The 22381-nt window shown below is 44.2% G+C and overlaps 1 protein-coding gene across 3 annotated transcripts in view; it reads right to left on the bottom strand.

Annotated features, from left to right (window-relative positions):
* ANK1 (ankyrin 1) overlaps nucleotides 1-22381 on the bottom strand; it is a 1318767-nt gene that overhangs the window by 983814 nt on the left and 312572 nt on the right. For all 3 annotated transcript variants that reach the window (XM_078666235.1, XM_078666236.1, XM_078666234.1), the window contains one exon: nucleotides 19120-19221. In XM_078666235.1, the coding sequence (XP_078522361.1) occupies nucleotides 19120-19221 (102 nt within the window). The remainder of the gene's footprint in view (nucleotides 1-19119; nucleotides 19222-22381) is intronic.

Here is a 22381-nt window from a genome sequence, read left to right as displayed (position 1 = left end):
GAGTCAGTATAGCGCGGCTGCGCTTTTTCGACAGAACAGAACGCTGTGTGTCGGCCGACCACGCGTTACCGTTCCGAATCTTTCTCCTGCATTCTGTTTCTATACGGAGCATAGTAGTTTTTGGCTACGTGTTGCCGTAACGGATTTTGGTTTATTGTGAATTAGTAGTGGAGCGCAGTGTGTGTTCGGCCACGCGCTACCGTTACCTGAGGTATTCTTGATCGTGTCAGAAAGCGGAGCTATGTGAGTTTGGTGACCACTTGCTGCCGTGTTTTTCTTGCCAAGTACTTGTGTGTTTTTACAGCGGAGCTCAGTAGTGTTTACTACGTTCTACCGTGTGTAAGAAAGAACATTGTGCTATTGAATTGGATATTCAGACCAAGACTCTAAAGGATTATGATGATACAATACTCCTTGAGCCAATCAGAGTATTGGGGTGTATAGAGAACCATAAACAGCCGTGCAAACCTATACTACTCCTTTGTGTGTTACGGGGAGCCTAACCCAATTTATAGAAAGCCTTGCTCCCTTATTTCCTTGGTTGGGCAAATGCTTGATTGTTTTCTGACTCATTCCGAGAACTGCATTTATGATTTAGATTACTCTGAAGGAGGTGTGCTTCTGGTTCCTTTCAGGTATTTCATTATCTTAGTGAGACTACATGAGAGTAGCCTTTTTTTTAATCACATGTGGTGTACAACTGTGTTCCTACGCTTATGTCATTTCAGAGCCTTTTATCCCAGCAGTTCCTTCCCCTTCCCTTATATTCCTCGCCTACTGGTTCGAACTCCCTGTTACTTAAAATCAGGGAGTTGGTAACATTAGGAGGTGGACCCCTATGAGCAACGATCGGATCCTGTGGAGCGTAATCCTGACAGATAGTGGTGTAGGACAGAGTTGTGTTTTCTGTGAGAATGCTGGTGTCATCGCGTTGTAGTTGGGATAGAATTGTGTGTAGGTGTGGTTTGTGGGGTTCTGTAGTGGTTCAATACACTTTGAGATTTGTTTGTGGCGCATAATTAGAGTGCCTATGCTGATATTGTGTTTGGATGTTGGCGAATGTGGAGGACTCAAGGTGGTACCTCATAAGTGAAAATTGGGCAGTATTTCTGGCCCTAGACCCGACCCAAACAGGTAACTGCACTTGTCCTCTCCACCCAGCCCAAACAGGTAACTGCTCTTGTCCTCTCTGCCTTTATCCTTGATGTCCGGGCTGAGACGACCTGAGCCCTATGCTTAAAATTGCCCTACTAGCCAATAGACCCTAGTCCTAACCCCAACCAATCAGAACACTAACCCTAAACCCAAGAGCCAATGGGAGACCTGCCCCTATTAATCAATCACAACCCTAGCCCTAACAGCCAATCAAAGCCCTCATCCCTAAGTCCAATAGGAAACCCTAGTCCTAGTAACCAATCAGAACCCTAGCCCAAACAGCCTATGACGCAAACCCCTCTGACAGCAAGACCATATACAACAGCACTCATAATTTGTCAACTAAAAACTTGGTGCTGTGTGGTCTACATCTACAAAATTATTATTCGACATTAATGCCATCTGAGCACATTCATAAGCATGAAATACATCAGACCAAAAGTTGAATAGTATTAAAGTAATTACACTACTAGGACTTTGGGACCTGCCCTGCTACTAAGCCAAAAGCGTGAAAGATTGTTAAGCAGATTTAGCTTTCACCTCTGTGTTTCCTATTCCCCCTCTTCCTAGGTCTGCTGCATTCTGCAGCAGACATAGAAAGAAGAAAATGCCTCTCAGTATTGTTTTTGTGCAGGAAGGTGACCCTTCCTGCACAAAAACAATCCTGCCTACAACGCAGGCACCTTTGCAGCATGATGTAGAGGTGCCTGTGTTGGCCTATAGTAAATATGCCACATTCCTGCCCTTTCACACAGCGCAGTGCATAAAGGTGGCTTGCTGCGTTGTTCTGCATGAAATATAGACAAATATGCCCCATTGGGCCAGATGTAGGAAGCCACGGCAGTTACCGACTGGTATTAGGCTTTTCAGATGTAGGAGGCCACATTTCAGGATTCGGTAATTTACCGAATATGTAATTTAAGAAATCTGTAAATTACCGAATTCTTAAAATACCGATTCGTAAAATTACCGAATCTGTAATGTAGGGAGCACTCAAGTGAGTGCTTCTTACATTTAAGGATTCGTTATTTACCACCAACTATAAGTTGGTGGTAAATAACGAATTCCTTTTAAAAAGCAATTGTTTTCTTTTTATTCTGTGCCATGTGGCGGACATACATGCCCTTGGGGCATGTATGTGTGCCACATGTGCACCCATTCACTATTCAGGGGTGCAACAGGGTGTCAATGTGCCACACTGCCACCCTTGAAAGGGTTCCCCCTATTACCGATTCGGTATTTACAGAATCTGTAATTCCCATTCATTCCTATGGGCCTCCAGGCCCATAGGCATGAATGGGAATTACTGAATCGGTATTTACCGATTCAGTAAATACAGAATCGGTAAATACCGATTTTATCTACATCTCATTTACCTATTCTTAAATACCGAATCGGTAAAATTCGGTATTTAAGAATAGGTAAATTGAGATTACCTACATCTGGCCCTTAGTGTTTTAAAAGTTATATTAATCTATTTTGATGGATTCATTTGACATTGTACTATGTGCTAATTTTCTGTTTACGTCTTTATTCAATTTTTAACTTGTCTATAAAATTTGGGCTCGGTATTATGTACAGTTTTTTTTTTCTATACGCTTCAATATTTTTTATAAATAAAATTGTTTGTGTGTATGTCTTTGTAAACTGTTTTTTTAATTAATTTTATAGTTAGTGTTGGTTATTGGGGTTTGGTTGGGCATTCTTAACTTTTAGAGAGTATATTAATGGTTTTTACTGTTTGATTTCATTTTATATTTCTTGTTATTTTGATATTGAAATGGAAAATAAGTAGGTCTTTTTTATTGAAATAAAAGAGCTACATTAAAATTAGAAACAAATGTATTACTTTTTTCATCATAACGGGTATTAGATCTTTTCTGTTTGTTTTTTAATTTGCAGGGCAGGTTGACTGATATTTATTGAAATTGTTATTTATTAAAGTAAAATATAGTGTTGTGCAGCTCTGATAAATTATTCTTTTTTAAGATGTATTTTGTTTTTTATGTTTTTTTCAAATTATTTGTTTACATTTATGAAATATATGTTTTTTTAATGTTGTGTGTTGTCTATGACCAACACCTAAAGCTCATTCCCCAATGTTTATTTGACAGGATTATAATATTCAACCTGACCCTCCCAATGTATGACCATGGGTATTAGAGCGATGTACAGTAAGGAATGCGTTACTTACCTGTAACTGCAGTTATCCAGTATTGGTATCTTTCATAGATTCACATGCCTGAATCATTCCCCGTCGTCAGGATGGGAGTCCCCGGTACATAAATAAAGTAGTGTCTCATAGACATATATACATAGTAATGGGCCGGAGGCCTCTCATTAGTAACATATCCATGTCCTTTTGTGAAAAGGACCAAACTTTGGCGAAGAGCCAATCAGCTATCACCACCCTCTGGAACCTTCCTGGAAGGAGCTCTAGTCCCTCTGATTTTCGTAAGCACAGTGCTAAGTAGATGTATTACTGAGAGAACTAAAGTGAGCCCTTCCAGGGGAGGTGGGTGGGCTTCATGTGAATCTATGAAAGATACCAATACTGGATAACTGCAGTTACAGGTAAGTAACGCATTCCTTATCCAGTATTAGTATATCTTGCATAGATTCACATGCCTGAATCAGAGTAGCAAGCAATGATAAGCACATTTCGAATGGTACAATATGAAAGATCACCAGATAATAACATATCAATGTGAAATGCAAAAGGTACTAAAATGCAATATCAGAGAGAAATGTGCGTGTATACAAGAGGAAGGTGAGATGAAGAGAGAAGGCTCATCTCTAGTGAAATAGATGACGGAGCACAGCTTGTCCCACTGCTGCATCTTTCATGAGTTCTGTATCCAAGCAGTAATGCCTGGTGAACGTATGCGGCGTTGTCCATGTTGCCGCTCTGCAAATGTCCGTAATGGGCACTCCAGCAAAGAGCGCCATGGAAGTCGAGATAGCTCTAGTGGAATGAGCCCGAACCTTGGCATGCAGGGGTTGCCCTGCTTGCTGGTGACAGAAGGTAATAGCTGCAGAGATCCACAGAGAAATACTCTGCTTAGTTAATGGAAGACCTTTCCTAGGTCCACTGAAAGCGATGAAGAGTTGGTTAGATTTGCGAAATGTCTTTGTTTTGTCAATGTAGAATTTAAGGCAGCGTTTGAGATCGAGGGAGTGGAGAGTCCTCTCTGCTGCAGTTGGAGGATTTGGAAAGAAAGAGCTTAAGACTGTGGGCTCATTAAGGTGGAAGTCCGATGGGACCTTGGGTATACATTTAGGATTGGTCCTCAGGATCAGTCTGTCGTGTTTGAACTGAAGGAAAGGGTCCTGAATTGAGAATGCCTGAAGCTCACTTACTCGCCTTGTCGAAGTAAGAGCCAGTAGAAGTGCCGTTTTCCAGGAAAGATATTTAAGATCAGCTCTGTGTATCGGCTCAGGGATGTTTCATAAGCTGAGCAAGAACTGTGTTAAGTTGCCAGGTAGGAGGTAAAGTCTTCACTGGAGGGAATTTTCTGAATAAGCCTTTAAGAAATTGTTTAATTAGTCTATTAGACCAAAGAGAAGGGCCTGCAGAGGATCTTCTGAAGCGAGATATTGCTGCCAGGTGAACTTTAATGGAAGCATGTGCAAGACCTGAGTTTGCCCGATGAAGAAGATAAGGCAATATTTGTTCTGGAGAAGAAGAAAGAGGGTGTATCTGTTTAGATTTGCACCAGATGCAGAACCTCTTCCATTTCAGGGAATATGTTTTGTTGGTACTGTCAGCCCGAGCTAGAACAGCCCTACAATCAGGTGGGATGTCTAGGCCATGGAATTCTCTGAACTCAGGAACCAAGCCGATAATTTGAGTGATGCTGGATCCCGATGCTGGACTTGCTGCTGGTTCATTGTGAGGAGAGAGGGAAGCGACCTCAACGGGATCTGTGGTTCCAGTGACAGGAGATGAAGTTCCGTGAACCAGTGCTGGCGCGGCCATGCTGGAGCTATCAAGATAAGAGTGCAATGTTTTGCCTTCATTTTACTGAGGACCCTGGGAATCAGGGAAAATGGAGGAAATGCATACGCAAAGACGTTGAACCATGCGATCGAAAAGGCATTCCCTAGAGAACCCTTCTGGGGACGCCAGCTTGCGTAGTGTTGGCATTTGGCGTTCTGTTTGGTTGCGAAAAGGTCCAGGTGAGGAGTGCCCTTTGGGAGAAAATGTGATTGAGAATATGCTGATCCAACTCCCACTCGTGGCAAACTGTTCGCTGTCTGCTCAGTGAGTCTGCGAGTACCTTGTCCATTCCTGGGACATACTCTGCACGAAGGGAAATGTTGTGAAGAAGCAATCAGTTCCAGATTTTCTGCGAATAATGAGATAACGTCAGGGAACAGGTCCCACCCTGTTTGTTTAGATAGTGCATTGTCGTGGTATTGTCTGTCCGCACAAGCACTAGTGAATTTTTGATCCGTGGGAGGAAAGCCAGAAGGGCTAGGTAGACAGCTCACAGCTCAAGGAGATTTATGTGTAGCTTTCGCTCGGAAGGGGACCACTGTCCGCTTATCCTGAGCTCCTGGAGGAACGCTCCCCAACCTTCCAGAGACGCATCTGTTGTAATGTTATGCAGAGAAGCTGGAAGCAAGAAAGGCAAGCCTAGCAAAAGGTTTTGAGGGTGAATGCCACCACTGTAGAGCTTTGACCATGTGAGAGGTAATGCGAATGACATCCTGGAGCCATTGAGCTGACAGAGCTTCTTGGAGAGGGCGCATATGAAGGCGACAGTGCGGGACTAACAGGATGCAGGAAGACATCATCCCAAGCAGAGATTTGAAAAGGCGTACTGTGAGGGACTTTTTGGATTGTATGCGAGCTGCTGAAGAAATTAGTTTGTTTTGTCGCTTCTTTGATGGAAAAGCTTTTTTCTGGGTTGTGTCGAGAATGGCGCCCAGGAAAGTTATACGCTGGGAAGGTTGAAGGACAGACTTGTCCCGATTGAGAGTGAGACCCAAGCGGTTGAAAAGCTGAAGACAGGCGTTGGAGGACCTGGTCACGCCTGCTAGAGAAGGTGCCTTGACAAGCCAGACGTCCAAGTACGGGAAGACTTGGTGATGTAATTGCCGGAGATATGCGGCCACTGGAGACAGGCATTTCGTAAAGATGCGTGGTGCTGATTTTAGGACGAAAGGCAGGACCCGAAATTGGTAGTGTCTGCCCGCCACAGCGAACCTGAGGAACTTTTTGTGATTCCGGTGGATTGGGACTTGAAAATAGGCATCCTGCAGGTCTAAAGACACCATGTAGTCGTTTGCGTTGAGAAGTTGTAGCACCTCTTGAATAGAAACTATGCAAAACGACTGTTTCTTTAGATATTTGTTGAGAGTCCAGTATAGGTCTCCATTTCTTCTCCTTTTTTCGGACCAGGAAATAACGGGAGTAGAGCCCCTTGCCCCGTTGACCAGGAGGAACTCTTTCTATAGCTCCCTTCCGGAGCATTAGTGAGAGCTCCAAGAGCAGAAGATGCAAATTCTTGTGGAGCATTGGGCGAGGAGGGGTCTGGGGAGGAAATTCTATGAACTCCAGTGAGTGTCCAAACTGAACTAGTTGCAGGACCCATCGATCTGTAGTTATCTTTTTCCAATTGTGTAGGAAATGAGAAATTCTTCCTCCAATCCTGGATGGTGGAGAGGAAGTGGAGACCTGTGGCAGAGAGAAGTCATTGTCGTCGAGCTGGGTCCTTTTGCCTACCTCCTTTCCCTCGAAAGGAGGACTTAGTGTAAAATTGTAAATTGATACTTGTAAATTGAAACTTGTATAGCGCACTACTCACCCGCAAGGGTCTCAAGGCGCTTGTACGAATACCGCTGTGGAACCCATCCTGGCTTTCCCTGTGAGGCGTCCACTCCTGGGCACCCCCAAGGTGGAGGCCAGGCATCCTTAGCGTTGTGGGGGCCGTTGTGGAGATTAAGCAAGCTATTGCCCAGAGTTGCAGAGTGGGACTCCAAGATTGGAATAGGCACCGAGGTGAGAATTATCAGGTCCGTGGAATTTTTGAGCCCAAGACCCGCCGAGGCGGGGAATTGAACCCTGGTCCCGGGCTAGACCTCTGCATCAGGGTCTGCCGCTCTAACCATTGAGCCACACTTCTCCACAGTGTAAGACGACTGTTGTTGTTGTTGACGCTGCTGGTATTGCGGTCGATATTGTTGATTGGAAGAGTAAGAGGAACGGTAGTGTTGATAATCTCCTCTCGTAGAAGGTTGTCCTCTCCCTCTTGAGCCACGAAAGGAAGGGTTTTTGAACTGAAGGGTACCCAAAGCCCTATCCGTATCAGTATCCTTTTTAATGCTCTGAAGAGCATCATCAATATATGTGCCGAAGAGAAGCTGGCCGTCATAAGGCATGTCAAGGACTTTAGTTTGTATCTCAGCCAACCCTGGCGTCTTAACACCGCAGCCCCCGCCAGTTGGCGAAAACCAGTAGATGCGATATCCATCGCACAATCGATGATCTCAGAGGCCTAGCGTTCACCTTCTAGTAGGATCTTTTTTGCTTCTTCCTTTGCCTCCTCCGGCAAGGATCCAAGATATGGGGCAATTTCTGCCCACATTTGTCGGTTATAACGTCCTAACAGTGCCAAAGAGTTAGAAGTGCGCACTGTTAAAGCGGACAAAGATGAGAAACGTTTCCCAATGTTATCTAGTCGCCTGCCGTCTTTATCTGGAGGGGCAATGAGCGTTGCAGAAGGATTTTTTAGATTTCCGCTGCGCAGCCTGTGTGATAGCAGAGTCAGATTTGGGGTGGCTGGTCAGGCAAGCTGGAGCGGTGTCCGGAGCCCTATATTTCTTGTCTAGCCTAGGCAGCACCGGGGATAAAGAAGAAGGGTTTTGCATAATCTTAACACCCTGATCCCAAATGTAGTCGATGGTAGGTATAGACCTGACAGACTTTTTGAATGGTTCCTTAAAATCATAAAGGAAACAGTCTTGTTGGTGAGAAGGCATAGGTATTTGGAAACGCTGAGCCGCTCTCTCAAGGATATTGTGGAAGCCCCCGATATCCTCAGGGGGTGAATCAGCCTGAGTAGGTACAGGGGATGCCGGACAGGGAATTACATAATCGTCCCATTCATCGTGTGTTGATTGAGAATCTTGAAGTTCCACTTCTTCATGTTGTTCCTCCTCATCATCATCATCTGAGGAAGGTGGAGGTTGTGAAGTAGAAGGGCCAGGCTGTATTAACAGAGGTGAAGGCCGAGGTCTAGGTGGTGGAGAGACCACTGGAGGAGGTGGAGGCGTAACCGAAGATGGAAACCTCTGTTTGTAATCAGAAATCAGGAACTGGAGGTCAGAAACCAGAGTCGCTGGCAGGGAAACCATAGGAGGTTGAGGGGGATGGTACTCCTCATGGTAATCCACCTGGTCCTCCTGCTCTTGTTCATCATAGTCCGAGCTTTCGTGGTATTTGACATGAAGCTCAGATGGGCTGGTAGCAGTTCTGAACATACTGCCGTCATCAGAGTCTTCCTCCTCCAGGAGGTGGGCAAGTGGTAAAGGCTGGACTCTGCTTGGAGAAGTCAAGGCCGGTGTCAGCGTGCGTTTAGTAATTTTAAGATGTACATACGCACTCTGCAAGGTAGGTTCAGCTGCCGTCGACGAGCCCGTGGACGGAGTGGTCGTCACCGGTGGTATCGTCGATGATGCCGTCGTCGACGGAGTCGGCGTCGACGGAGTCGGCGTCGACTGTTGTGGCGTCGACTGTGGTATCGTCGTCGACAATTTTGTCGTCAGCGGTGTAGTCGTCGATGATGAAGTAAATGTCGACTAGGAAATCTTCGTCGACGGCAATCGAATGGACGTCAACGGTTTCAACTTCGACGACAATTTCTTTATTTTATTCGTCGACGAGATAGACCTACCGGCCACCGACGATGAAGTTGTCGACGTGGATAATGCAGAAGATGCCACAGAAGTAGATATGGTCGTCGTCGACGAGGTAACAGGCAAAGTCGATGAGGTGGAAACCGGTTTCTTGAAGGTTGGAACAGTCTCCTTAGGAGAAACCTTCGCCGGTAAAACCTTGGATTGCGCCTCTGAAGACTTTTTATGTGTCTTCTTTTGAGGTGGCTGCGATGAAGGACCTGGGGAGGCCATCCTAGGTCATTTTTTAGAGGAATGAGAAGTCCTGAAGGGACATTCACTCTCTTCAGAAGATACTGCTTGGTCTTTATCCTTTAGCCTCTGCAGCCAAATTAAGAGGCGTCCCTCCCTGTCGACATACCTTACAGTCCTTTGAAGAATGATCCGGTAGAGGCAATAGAGACAGTCCTTGTGCTGGTCATCCACATGAAGTCTCTTTTTACCACATGAAGCACAGGACCTAAAAAGTCCTTTTTTAGGAGTATCAGCCATGGGTAGCCTGAAAACTCCCCACAGATGAAGAGACTTTGATGAAAAAAGTACTGGAAATCCAGAAACTAAGGAAAGCTGAGCAGTGCTCAGTGGAGACTCCCTTAGCACGACGTGCGGTAGAAAATCTGAGGGACTAGAGCTCCTTCCAGGAAGGTTCCAGAGGTTGGTGATAGCTGATTGGCTCTTTGCCAAAGTTTGGTCCTTTTCACAAAAGGACATGGATATGTTACTAATGAGAGGCCTCCGGACCATTACAATGTATATGGATATCTATGAGACATTACTGTATTTATGTACCGGGGACTCCCATCCCCACGACGGGGAATGATTCAGGCATGTGAATTTATGAAAGATACCCTAATACTGGATAAATCACTATTTATTCTACGTTTTATAGTTTTTACTTTGATTCTAAATTTACATCATTATATATCCAGCATATATTACATATATTATGAATGTACATTGTTGGATAGATATATGATCTCCAGTATATTGTCCTTAGTTCAGCAGTTCTTAACTGTTTGAGTTCTGTGAACACCCCAATGAAGCATTACTGCAATCCGAGCCCCCCACTGAGTCGTTATTGAAAGCCAGAGAATGCCAGCCTAAGCAATTATGATTTGAACCTCAACACGACTTACTAAGAAACAAAACCAGGCATACATACATCATACATACACCAAGCAAATGCTCAAATATTGAAATATTTTGCGTAATTTACAATCGATATAGAAAAAGTTTTCAAATTTTCAATTATGCCTTTTCATTAGTATATACTTTATTCATTTTAATTTATTAATTTTAATATAATTTAATTTTGTAAAAAAGTTGAGAACTCCCTGAGTAGGCCTCAAGGACCCCCAGAGATCCTCAGACCACAGGTTAATAACCACTGCCTTAGTGGATTTCCCCAGTGATTGTTATATTGGAGTTGATAAATCAGGCCCTTCTAATGTTTGCTGAAGTTCGAATAGTATCCCCCAAATCTTCCTCCGATGATTGCACTTTCCTCATTGTTTATTACACTGGTGTTCGAATAGTAAACCTGATCCCCCATCATCTCCCTCCCTTCATGCATTTTCTCCAATAGGTGTTGGACTGGAGATAAAATTGTAAATCTTACTGTCTCGATGTAGGGACTTTCTCTAATGCTTGTTATACTGGATATGGTGTAATAAACCTCAAGCTCCCCCAAACGTATACATTATTCCAAAGGTTTGTTATACTGGAGTTGGAATATTAATTCTACACCTCCCTCAATGTATGCACTTCCCCCAGTTTTTATTAGTCTGAAGTTAGAATAGTAAATGTGCCTTCTCCCCCACAACAATGTATCTGCTTTCCCCAATGTTGTTTTAGATTGGAGTTAGAATAGTAAGTCTGACCTTCCAAATGTATGCACGTTCACCAATGCTTGTATGATTGGAGTCAGAATATTACATCTGTTCCCCCTGTATATGTACTTTGCCCAGTTTTTGTTAGAATAAAGGAAAAATAGTAAATATAATTCCCTCAATGTTTGTTAGATTGAGGTTAAAATAGTACATTTTAACCTCCAAATGCATGCATTTCCCCAACTTTATTGGATTTTAGATTTAAAAAAAGTATATTTTTAATTGTTAGGGATTGGAGTTAGGTTACTATACTTTGCTTTATACTTGAAGTGTGTAAGACAATTTGAGCATATTTATTTAAAATAATATACTTTTTTAAAATATGTTTTAAATTACTTATTTCCTACATTTATTATTGGTGTTTTAACATGTTTTGTTTTTATCATATGTTGTTAAATATTGTTTATAATGGTTGAAGGAATTGTTATATGTTTTAATATTTTAGATGATTAATTATTATATGGTTATGTGGTGTTTTATTTTTAAAAATAAATTACAAATATTATGTGTTTTAAAATACAGATTATTGGGGGGCATGGCCAGCAACATGGCCGGGTAATTGCTTTTTTCATGAGCTCCAGCTAACTGATGTCGATCCAACACGAATCCTGCCTTGCCAAGAGTCATCCGGCTATGTGCTGACACTATAATTGAAGGAACTGCTGTCCTGCACTACTGGTGACCAGTTGTTGGGTCTTGGGCATCGGAATTTCATCGTTTATTGCCTGTGAATCTTGGGCTGACTCTGAAGGGGCAAGATGGGGGCTGTCGCACACTAGGCAATCGAGCACACTGAGGGATCCGTGGCTGCTGGAGCAGAGGTGGTGAGTGCCTTCCTCCCTCAGATTCCCTCCTTCCGCCCCAGGGCCCCAGAGACAAGGTGATTCCTGTTGGGGATGTTTCACCCCGCGATGTGTGGCATGGGTGCTGGTGGGTCGGTTGCTTTCATGTGACTGCGTGGGCGACAGGGGCTGAGGCCATGGGACGCGTGGCAGAGGAGTGATCCCCGGAGCTGCATGGTGGTGCTGGGGGCCAGACTGCTATTGATGACACCATAAACCTTGGGGGAGTATTGTGGCATTGACAAAAGTCCCCAGTAGTGCCGATACGGGGGAACACCCTCCCTCCCTTGCATCTCTCCTGAGAGGCCATTCTCGTCCTGGGTGCTTGCCGTGGTGCGGACTGCAGCGCTGACGGCCTGCCTGGACCTACATGAGATTGTGTAAACCTTAGAAGAAGACTGTCAAGAACCAAACAGCCCCCACATTTTCTTATCCCTAGACGCAGAGAAAGCGTTGGCCATGGTACACTGGCCCGTCCGGGAAACCACACTGATTAGATTTAGTTTGAGGCCTAAATTTAGGAACTGGATATCAATACTCTAGCGAGCACCAAAAGTGACATTCAGAATCAAAAGATTGTTGTCTTCTGAATTCCCTATTGCCCGAGGGTCCTTGCAGGGATGTCGTCTTCCCCCCTCCTCCTAGCCCTTACCGAGCTATCCCTGGCTTGTCAAATCAGAATGCATCCTGACATCCGAGGCTTCCAGACGAAGGATACTGATGGCGTAGAGAAGACGTTTTCCCTTTATGCAGATGACATCCTGCTATACATTACCTAACCCCGACCACCATTCCCACCCTGATCCATATATTAGAGGAGTATGGGAGGCTTTCTGGATAAAAAATTAATTGGGACACATCTATGATATATTCTCCGGGCCTTGTATAGGATTGGCCCTCCCTCCCTGGAAATCTGAAGGTGGCCCCTGAGGGTTTTAAATACCTTGGCATATTCATGACACCCTATCAAGACATATATCATCGCCACAAATTTGGGAGGGTAGTATCCAATTTCCAGAGGACACAGAGCAGTGGAAAAACTGCCCCTATTGTTACCAGGGCTGGCAGCCCTCTTTAAAATGATCACATTACCACACTTATTATATGCCCTTCACGACACAAATTTTCCACTCCCAGTGTCCACTTTCACTGACATTAATGAAGATGAGCATCCCAGGATTGAATGTAAGACCTTACAACAAAACCCTTATAAAGGTGGGATAGCCCTACCCGATATATAGTCCTATTACTGGGTGGTGCACCAGATTCCCATTAATAACTGGGGGCCTGCACCACAAGGCCACCCTACATACAGATTGGAGGGGGGTACTATAGCCCTCCACACTCACCTACACTTTCTGTACAGTGGTAAAGGAGTCTGAAGCCAACACCCGGCAACCTAGGTGACCTTGGGGGTGTGGGAGAAGGCAACGAGAGTCATTTGATGTGCCCGCAAGATCACTGAAGAGACACCGCTGTTGAAGGGGACATGGCTGCGCAAGACTGGCAGATTACAAGGGTTTGGGGCATGGGATATGATTGGAATCTCCACTATTGGAAACATTCTGGAAAGTGGGGACCTTAAATTCCTGGCAACATTCTTTACAGAATAACACCTTCATACACAAATCCCAGTTTTTTAAATATGCGCAGTTGAGACATGCATGACTGTCTGAAGGCCTGGTAGATAACGAGACACTGGTTTATGCCCCAATGGAGGGGAGCTTGTTGCAAGAGGAACTTACTAAAGTGGCTCTATCTCTCACTTATGGAACACTGAACAACAATATGTCCGATAACTTGGGCACCCTAAGGAAGCGCTGGATAACGAATGTGGGAGTACTAGAAGACATTAACTGGGAGGCGATGCTTATGCACCCTGGAGAAGTTGCCATTAAGTTCCAATTGTGCCTAATCCAGTACAAAATACTACACAGGGTATACTATACTAGGGATAGACTACACAAAATGGGCAAAGCAGAATCTCGGACATGCCTATGATATCAAACTGCTAGAGGGGACTTCATGCTATGCTATGGGATTTATAAAGCGCATGGGTACCTGAAGGCATCCCAGTGCTGGTGAGCGGAAGTACCACTACACTGAGGACAGACATGCTACCTATGGATCAGTCCCTAAAAAGCCATTTAATAAGGGATTTTCTGAAGCTCAGTTCACTGTTCATAGAGCGAATGGCCAGAGGGAGAGCATTCCACAGCTTTGCTGCGTTACAGCCAAAAGACGATCCTCCACTTCGAGCCCTTCTGACAGTGGGGATGGTTACTAAAAATGAGTTGGAGGATCTAAGAAGCCTTTTAGGGGAACAAGGGGTGGCCAGTTGGCGAGAGTTTAGCCGACCACTCCCATAAAAGCATCGGAGTACCGTGCACAGAGATTTAAACTCACTACTTTAGGCAATGGACAGCCAGTGGAGGTCAATCACACCCTGTCTAGTTGGATCATACCTATGAATACACAGGAGCAGTCCTGCGGCCGCATTCTGAACGACCTGAAGTTCACGTGTCCCTGCCTTGGGAGCACCTAGCTAGAGTGAATTGCTGTAATCCAGGTGAGAAAGGATCAGAGCCTGCACTACCATCCTCCTCGAAGACTGGGGGAGAAGAGGTAGAATCTTGTGCAACATGTGCATGATTCCAAAGCAGAAGGCCGACAGTCTGGCAGCCTTGCATTCCATGGTCAGGGGTTTTTTCAGCCATACCCTTAGAATTGCTATGGCTGGTTTAGGAGCAGGAGGAGGACCAAGGCAGACGGGCCAATTGAGGGCCTTTGATGCTGGGGATTACTCCCAAGATTTATTTGCTCCGTCTTGGCTCCAATCAACTTAAGGCAACACTTGTTCATCCAGCTGGCCACCTGTTTCAGACATGGTCCTAAGGTGGTCACTGGATGCTCCATGTCTGGGGCAAGAGAAAAAAACAGCGGAGTATCATCTGCATATGAGAAGCTGGAGATCCCAAAGGGTGTTTAAATATCCACCAGGAGTTGCAAGTGCACATTGAACAACGTTGGGCTAAGAGAGGACCCTTGCAGCACTCCACAGGTGACTGCTAGAATAGCAGAGGAACAAATCTTATTGAAAACCTGGAAAAAATCTATCCTTCAAGAAGGAGCTTATCCAATCCAGAGCTTTCCCTCCAACACCAGCCCTGCTAATCCTCTCTAAAAGAGTGGAATGGTCCACGGTGTTGAAGTCGGCGCTGAGGTTCCTGCATACATTATGGGGATGCCCCCTCAAGCGAGGGTAATGGACCGAGATTTTGGAGGAACTTGGGAAAGTTCTGGAGGTTGCATTTCCAACAGAGACCACATATGTCATATTAGGTATCCAGAACAACTATTCCAAGGCCCCAACTTCTTTTTAGCGCCCTGGGGTTAGTGGTTGCAAAGTGAGATGTGGCGAGGTGGTGGGGGTGGCTGAGGTTCCAACTGATCAGTAATGAAAGAGGGGGATGGACCTCTATATGGCCATCGAAAAGGTCACATATAACAGCAGGGGTGTCCCCCGAAAATTCTGCAAAATATGTGGTGGGTAGATCAACTACTATGGCCCGAATTCTATTGATGTTGTTAGGGGCACCTCAATCCCGCCTTTAACAAATACAAGCCACAACATGCTCCAGGGTTGACTGACCTGCACATAAACATAGCATGCAGCTAAGAAAGGTTGATATAAAACTGCTTTTAGGTAACGTAGTGTTTTACCTTCCATGTGCCACCTTGCATATATAGATTTACTGCTGTTTGACTCTCTGCATATTATGGGCCTCATTTTGATGCGTGAAACTGCCACCAACAGGCTGTCGGTGTGGACGGTCAGACCACAGTGATCTGAGGGACAGACAACCAGCTCAGACAGGGTCAAGGAGCCTGTTGGGGTGGCGGTCAGACACTAATCCCTACAATAGAGGTGGTGCCTACACAGGCACCGCCATAGGGAATAGGATGTCCATTTCCCACAGCCTTCTCATGGCATGCCCACCACCATGAAAAGGCTGTCAGAAAGGGACGTTGAGGGCCATAAGCAGGGTCACCGTCCCCCATGGGCCCATACTAAGTGGCCAGGGGGGCACACAAGTTGTGCCCCTCCCAAACATCCATGAACTGTGTAAAAGGCACTACATGGTGCCTGGATGTTTGAAAAGTGCCTGTACTGCAGCTTGAGTTGTGGCCCTTTTTCCTAGCCTGCAGCACAAGCTGAAGTACAAAAAAGGCATATTCCAACCACAGTGCTGTCGGTCCTATGCTAATCAGGCAGGTGGGACCTCTGACTCATTGTCAGACGGACACCTGCCCGCGGCTATGGAGCTTGAACGCAAGCCCGTCCACCATTCTAATGAGGGCCTATGTACTTGTCCTCCATTCCATACCACTGTCCATCGGATCCTTGCTCTGCAAAGTTCCTTGCCAAGATAGCGCATGTCATCAATCCTATAATTAATCCAGCTCTTAATCACTCTCTTAACACCGGCACTGTTCCTAGCATTTGGAAAAAGGCACTCATCCTTCCAATATTAAAAAAACCTAACCTTGATCCCCTTGCCTATTCCAATTATAGACCAATTTCGCTTCTCCCGGCCTTGGCCAAAGTTGTAGAAAAACATGTCCATTCCTCCCTCTCCAATTTCCTCGAGGCTCATGACATTCTCCATCATACTCAGTCCGGGTTTCGCTCAAATTTGAGCATGGAGACGGCGCTGTTGGAGATCACTGAATCCATTAAGGAGGTTTTGGACAACGGAGAGAAGGCGATGCTGGTCCTGCTAGATTTCTCTGCGGCTTTTGATACCGTCCCTCATGACCGTCTTCTTTTAAGACTCCAGGAGATTGGTTTGAGAGGGACGGTATTCAGTTGGTTTGCGTCTTTTCTATCTGACCGCCAACAATCAATTTGGGCCCCTCCACTCTCAGCCTCAATTCCACCTCTGGAGGTAGGAGTCCCACAGGGATCTTTTTTAAGTCCTACTCTCTTTAATATATATATGTCCCCCTTGGCTGTCTTGGTGGAGTCTTATGGAGCCCGGATTGTGTCTTATGCCGATGATACGCAGCTGCTTATTACCTGTGACAAGAATACTGATTTTAATGGCGCTAATATCATGAGCTGCCTCGAGGCGGTTTTCTCGTGGTTCCATCTGAATCAACTAAAATGCAATTCCGATAAATCAGAGGTTCTTTTTTTCGGCTGCCTCCCTGATGCCAATTGGAAATCCTGGTGGCCAGCCGATATGTTTCCCCCTTCAGCTGCCACCCCCATGGCAAAAAATCTGGGTGTGAAAGTGGACAATGGACTGACTTTCAAACCCCAGATTCTTGGCGTAGTGGGTCAATGTTTTGGCCTCTTAAAAATCCTTAGGAAATGTCTTCCCTTTCTGTCACATGTCCATAGAAGGATCACGGTACAGGCCTTGATTGGATCACGATTGGATTACGCTAACATACTTTATCTAGGCCTCCCGGAGTATCTCCTTACCCGCCTACAATCTGTTCAAAACTCGGCCACCAGAGCAATTTTTGGCCTTAGTCGTAGGTCCAACACCTCTGCTCTTTTAAACTCGCTTCATTGGTTGCCGGTGCGTAACCACATTCTTTTTAAGACTCTTACTATGGTGTTCAAATCTCTTCATGGTGTTGGCGCCTTTTATCTAAGGAATAGAGTATGTTTCTACCATCCTTCCAGATCCCTGCGGTCATCCTCCCAAGTGCTGGCTATGGTTCCAAAAATCAAACGAGCTTGCATTGGGGGTCGCTCCTACAGACCTCTGGCACCTCAACTGTGGAATAAACTGCCTCTGTCTCTAAGGAAGCTAGACAGCCTGCTCTTCTTTAGGAAAGAGCTTAAAACGTGGCTGTTTGGACAGAAGCCTCCTGCGTTCTTCTCGGTTTTGGCCATGCAGATCTTTTAGCGCCGGGACACTCTGCCCGAGTAGCTGAGCGCTTTGTAAGACAATCTCTAACATAACATAACATGTTGTTTGTATTTCAAAGTGGTTACTATGGAAAATAATCTAAATAAAAAAGATATTTAAAACAAACACAGACCATTTTATGTATATAATACATTTATTATTTAATATTAACTTTTAAAATTATTTAAACATGTTTTTAAAGTGTAGTTATAAAAAGTATAGTAGATTAATGTTTATATGATTTTATGTTATATAATATTACATTAACTTTATTTATATTAGAATAATGTTAAATTATTTTACATTATAAGTATGTAACTTACAGTCGATATTTTTACGTCGATATTTTTACCATATTATTTTGGTTCCACAATATTTTTGGGGCAGTATTTTGTTGTACAATTCCATCTGAGGGTCTCAAACTTACCACCCTCTTTCTGGTGCTCCCAGTAAAACTCATGAGAACACAGTCTGTTATGCGTGTGAGGCTTGCCAGGGACCTACCCAATGTCTGCTATTTCTCCATAACTAATACCATATTCTGGTGCTTCCAGAGAAAATTGTATTTCATTGTATTTAATGAAAGGACTATCAATGGAGTCCTCTACAAGTCTTATAGTAGACGCCTGGAGGGAAGCCAGTGATCACACCCAGAGGACCAGCCAAGTTCTACACCTAAACAGTGTGGAGGTGCGTTCATCCAAGATTCTGGGCCTGGTGCCTGCACAGTCCCCCTATTCAAGCCCTGACTTAACTTGACAGGCCTGTGGGGAAGTGACGTACGGAAGGGAAGGCCTTTGATATAGGGAAATTGCAACCAAAAGGCATGATATTGATGTACTTAAACAGACACATATAGGCATCTCTTTCATTACTTGCTGAAATGTTTTCATTAACAGATATATTTGACTGTAAGCTAGATAGACAAGGGAACACACATTCTAGGCTAACTTTACAGCAAGCATTCACACTGATTTGACTGGGCACAGCTTAGACAAACGTCTCTCTTATATATTTACTATTAAGCCAGACTCATTTATGGAAAGAGAGCTGCCATTCATCTTGGACACAGACTAGTCACATTCATCTGACCACTAGTTGCTCTTGGTCACCCATCAGAGGCTGCTCCCCCTCACCTGATGTCAAAACTGCGTACATTCAGCTGGTGGCAGAAAGCCCTCACCTTGTCAGAGACTGCTCTCACCGTTGTGACACACCACTTTTGCTACCTTAGCCAGAGACTTCCCTCACTCACCTGGTGACAGACTTCTCTCACTCAGCTGTAGACAGGAGGCTTTCACTTAGCTGGTGACAGACCGCTATCACTCACCTCGTCATAGATTGCCTCTTTAATCAGGTGACAGACTGCCCTCGCTCACCTGGTCAGAGGCCACCGTTACTCACCTGGTTGCAAGCATTGATGTCTACTCCATTGCTCAGGTTATCCAAGGCTTTGTCCAAGTTGCCAGCCCTGGCAGCACGCAAAAAGCTGGTTGTCGCATCGGCCTAAGGAGAGAAAGAATATGCTAATGGTGAGTGTTTGTTCACAAGGGGTAAAAAGATCAGTTATATGAACATAGCCTAACTGGAAGCTTTTTAGAAAAGGCTTGGAAAAACAACTGTTCTGGATTGCTTAAGCTTGCCTCTACATACTCCTATAAATATCGATTGCGATATATTGGATTGCGCCTTCCCCGTTATCCCAACGTACTATATTTAGCATAGCAACAGAAGCAACAGAAAGCTGTTGTGCAGCGCTGAACAAAAACACTTAGATAAATAAATAAATATTTCTGTGAATAATGTAACTTGTGGGGAAGCTCTTATGTGTTTTTCTGATAGTTCAGATACATAAATTCAAAAGTCACGTCCTCCTCAAGTTCTTTCTGATAATATAATAAATACTTCAGAGATAATCCATTACAATGAATAGATTCAATTCTCAAATGACATAAAATCAACCCAACACTAGTTGCGCAGAGACCAGTTTAATCAGGGCTTGTAGGTATCCATTCATATGTAGACCTCCAGTAGGGTTAACTGTTTGGTTAAAGTTATGAGCAATCAGCATTTAATTCTTTAAACTCAATTTCAATATGGCAATTCCTGCATCCTGTATAACTGCAGGCTGCCAGAAGGGAATTATCCGTGAAGTATTTATTAACTGATGAGAAACAGTGGCATAGCTAGGGGGGGCGGCAGAGGGCACTCTTTTTGGGGGCAGCAGAGGTAAGCAAGTCGGGTCTGTCGACTCCCACCATCCCCGCGAACAAGTCATCCATGGGCAGCCACGCCCCCCCCTCCCTCTCCCCAAGTCGTCCGCCCCCCTCGCCGCCCCTTATCTGCACCGGGCGGCAGTAGGTCTAGCTACGCCACTGATAAGAAAGAACACGCATTGGAACACATATATATATATATATATATATATATATATATATATATATATATATATATATATATCCGACGCAATACATGACAACAAGCTCTTTGGGACTGCCAAAGACCGATGGACACTCCAGGGTGACGATAATAAATCCTTTATTCAGCAGAGTAACAACCAACTGTTACTGTGCTGTATAAAGGATTATTCCCAAAGTGTTTACTCATATATAATGTGTGTGTATATAAATATAAATATAAATATATATATATATATATATATATATCACAAGCCCTCCCGTCCCTTCCAGAAGGGTCACAGACACTGCCTTATTCACAAGACAATGTGCATACAGCCAAAAGGGAATCATGGCAGACATTTAGTAAAAGAATTGCTGTTTGCAACCCATGGTGTTGGTGACTTTTCTGGAAGTGAAGGCCTTGTAGAATATTTAAGAAGTATGGGCTCCCCATATGCTTGAAGCTGTTGACCAGATTAAACACTCCTACCCCCTCCCAACATTCTATTTCTTTTTCGCTTTCCTAGAATACTGATCTTGGGCGATCGATGCACAGTTTGATTAGCTATAATTTTGTTTTTGGCTTTCCTATATCTCTCCCTCCCCTACTTCTTATAATTGGGGGGCCTGACATCCTACATTGTTTGACTCGCCGCGGATGGGCGACATATTTCAGTTAATTGCTCCCCTGAATGTATCATGGTTGTATTTGACATGTGATGTTGGTTGTACTTCTGTACATCCTGCATGTGAACCCGTATTGCTTGCTGGGTGACCATTTGATATTATACTATGCAATTATTTAGCCATTGCAAGGATTTTTTTGCTATGGTTATTACAAGGAAGTAATGTTCACCTCTGGGTGAGGTCCTATCCAAACGGCAATAACAATATCAGAGCACAGCAGTGGTTCAGCCGCAGCCAGGACGCAATATATGACACTGCCTCTAAAAAAACAGGTGATGTGTTTCAGTCTAACAAACCATGAAGGTCTCTGAGCAGTGCTAGAATCGAGCCAAGAGTCTGACTTAACTCTAAACGCCCATGGACAAGCTGAGCCATGATAATATTTGGCATGTAAATAACCCAACTAGCACATGTAAAAATATGATAAAGTCTCCTTAAAATAAAAAAAATTGTATTTCTTTAACATGCAGGACCATTTCTCCATAGTGATTCAGATCATATCACTGCATTAAGTGAGAATCATTAGAAGTGATCATTTTTAAACCTAAAACTTTCATGTCCCCTCTCTCAGATGATAATGCCCTTAATGAACCAAGAGGTCAATTGTCACGTGCAGCCTATATGTTGCCTAGATTGTTAATATACATGAAGCAACATTGTAGCGCACTAAATTCAACACAAGAGAGACTATTGCACAGAGCCCATGTTTAAGACATGTATTTTAGGGTGCTGTTATATGTGATAATGAAGAAAAAGAAGGAACATTGAAATAAAATAATTGCCTTGGATCACATTACTTGGTCAAGCAGGGAAGCCACGATTGATCACAGGTTTGCTGGTTTCACATTGTGCAATTCAGCCACTAGATGGGTAACTATTTACCTCTCCTGTTTTACATAAAAGGTAAATATTTGTCTTTAATTCCTGGCATATGAAGTTAGATTGTGGGTGGCAAGCAAACACCACAGGAAGGCTCGGACCATTGTAGGCCACAGAGCCCAAGAGAATTGCCAGGGGAGCCAGTCAGGCATGTGGCACAAGCCTGCCTTGGGCCTTCAGTGAAACACACATCTATAGACAGGAAAGAAAAGAGGGTAGCAATATTTGTGTGACTCAAAACCCTCATTCTCAATATAATGTGCATGTCATCTGCATAGTTGTAAATGAAGAAACCACAAGAGCGATGATACTTACCAAAGGATGCAGAAGGATACTTGGGGTCAGATGTACATAGATTTTTCCCGGTCGCAAATGGTCCGAATTGCAGAATCTGGCCATTTTTCACCGGAAAAATGCCTTTTTCTATGTATCAAACCCTATTTTGCGGCTCGGTAACCAATTACAGAATCACATAATGGGTTAGCGATTCAGTATTAGGAAAGGGTGTGTTAAGGTCATCCCTTCCTACTAGCAACTTGCAGTGGTATGTGTGAATGTTTTGCAATCGAAATACGTTCACAAAACATTCACATTTTACCGCCAACTTCAAGTAGGTGGTAACCCATGTGCAAACGGGACCCCTTCCCCATTGAGAATAATTGTGAAAACGGTTTTAGCAGCAGGTAGTGGTCCCACAGAAC

Source organism: Lissotriton helveticus, chromosome 11 (assembly GCF_964261635.1).
Source record: "Lissotriton helveticus chromosome 11, aLisHel1.1, whole genome shotgun sequence".
Taxonomy (NCBI): Eukaryota; Metazoa; Chordata; class Amphibia; order Caudata; family Salamandridae; genus Lissotriton; species Lissotriton helveticus.
Note: the sequence above shows the minus strand (reverse complement) of the source record. Positions and strands in the feature narration are given on the sequence as shown.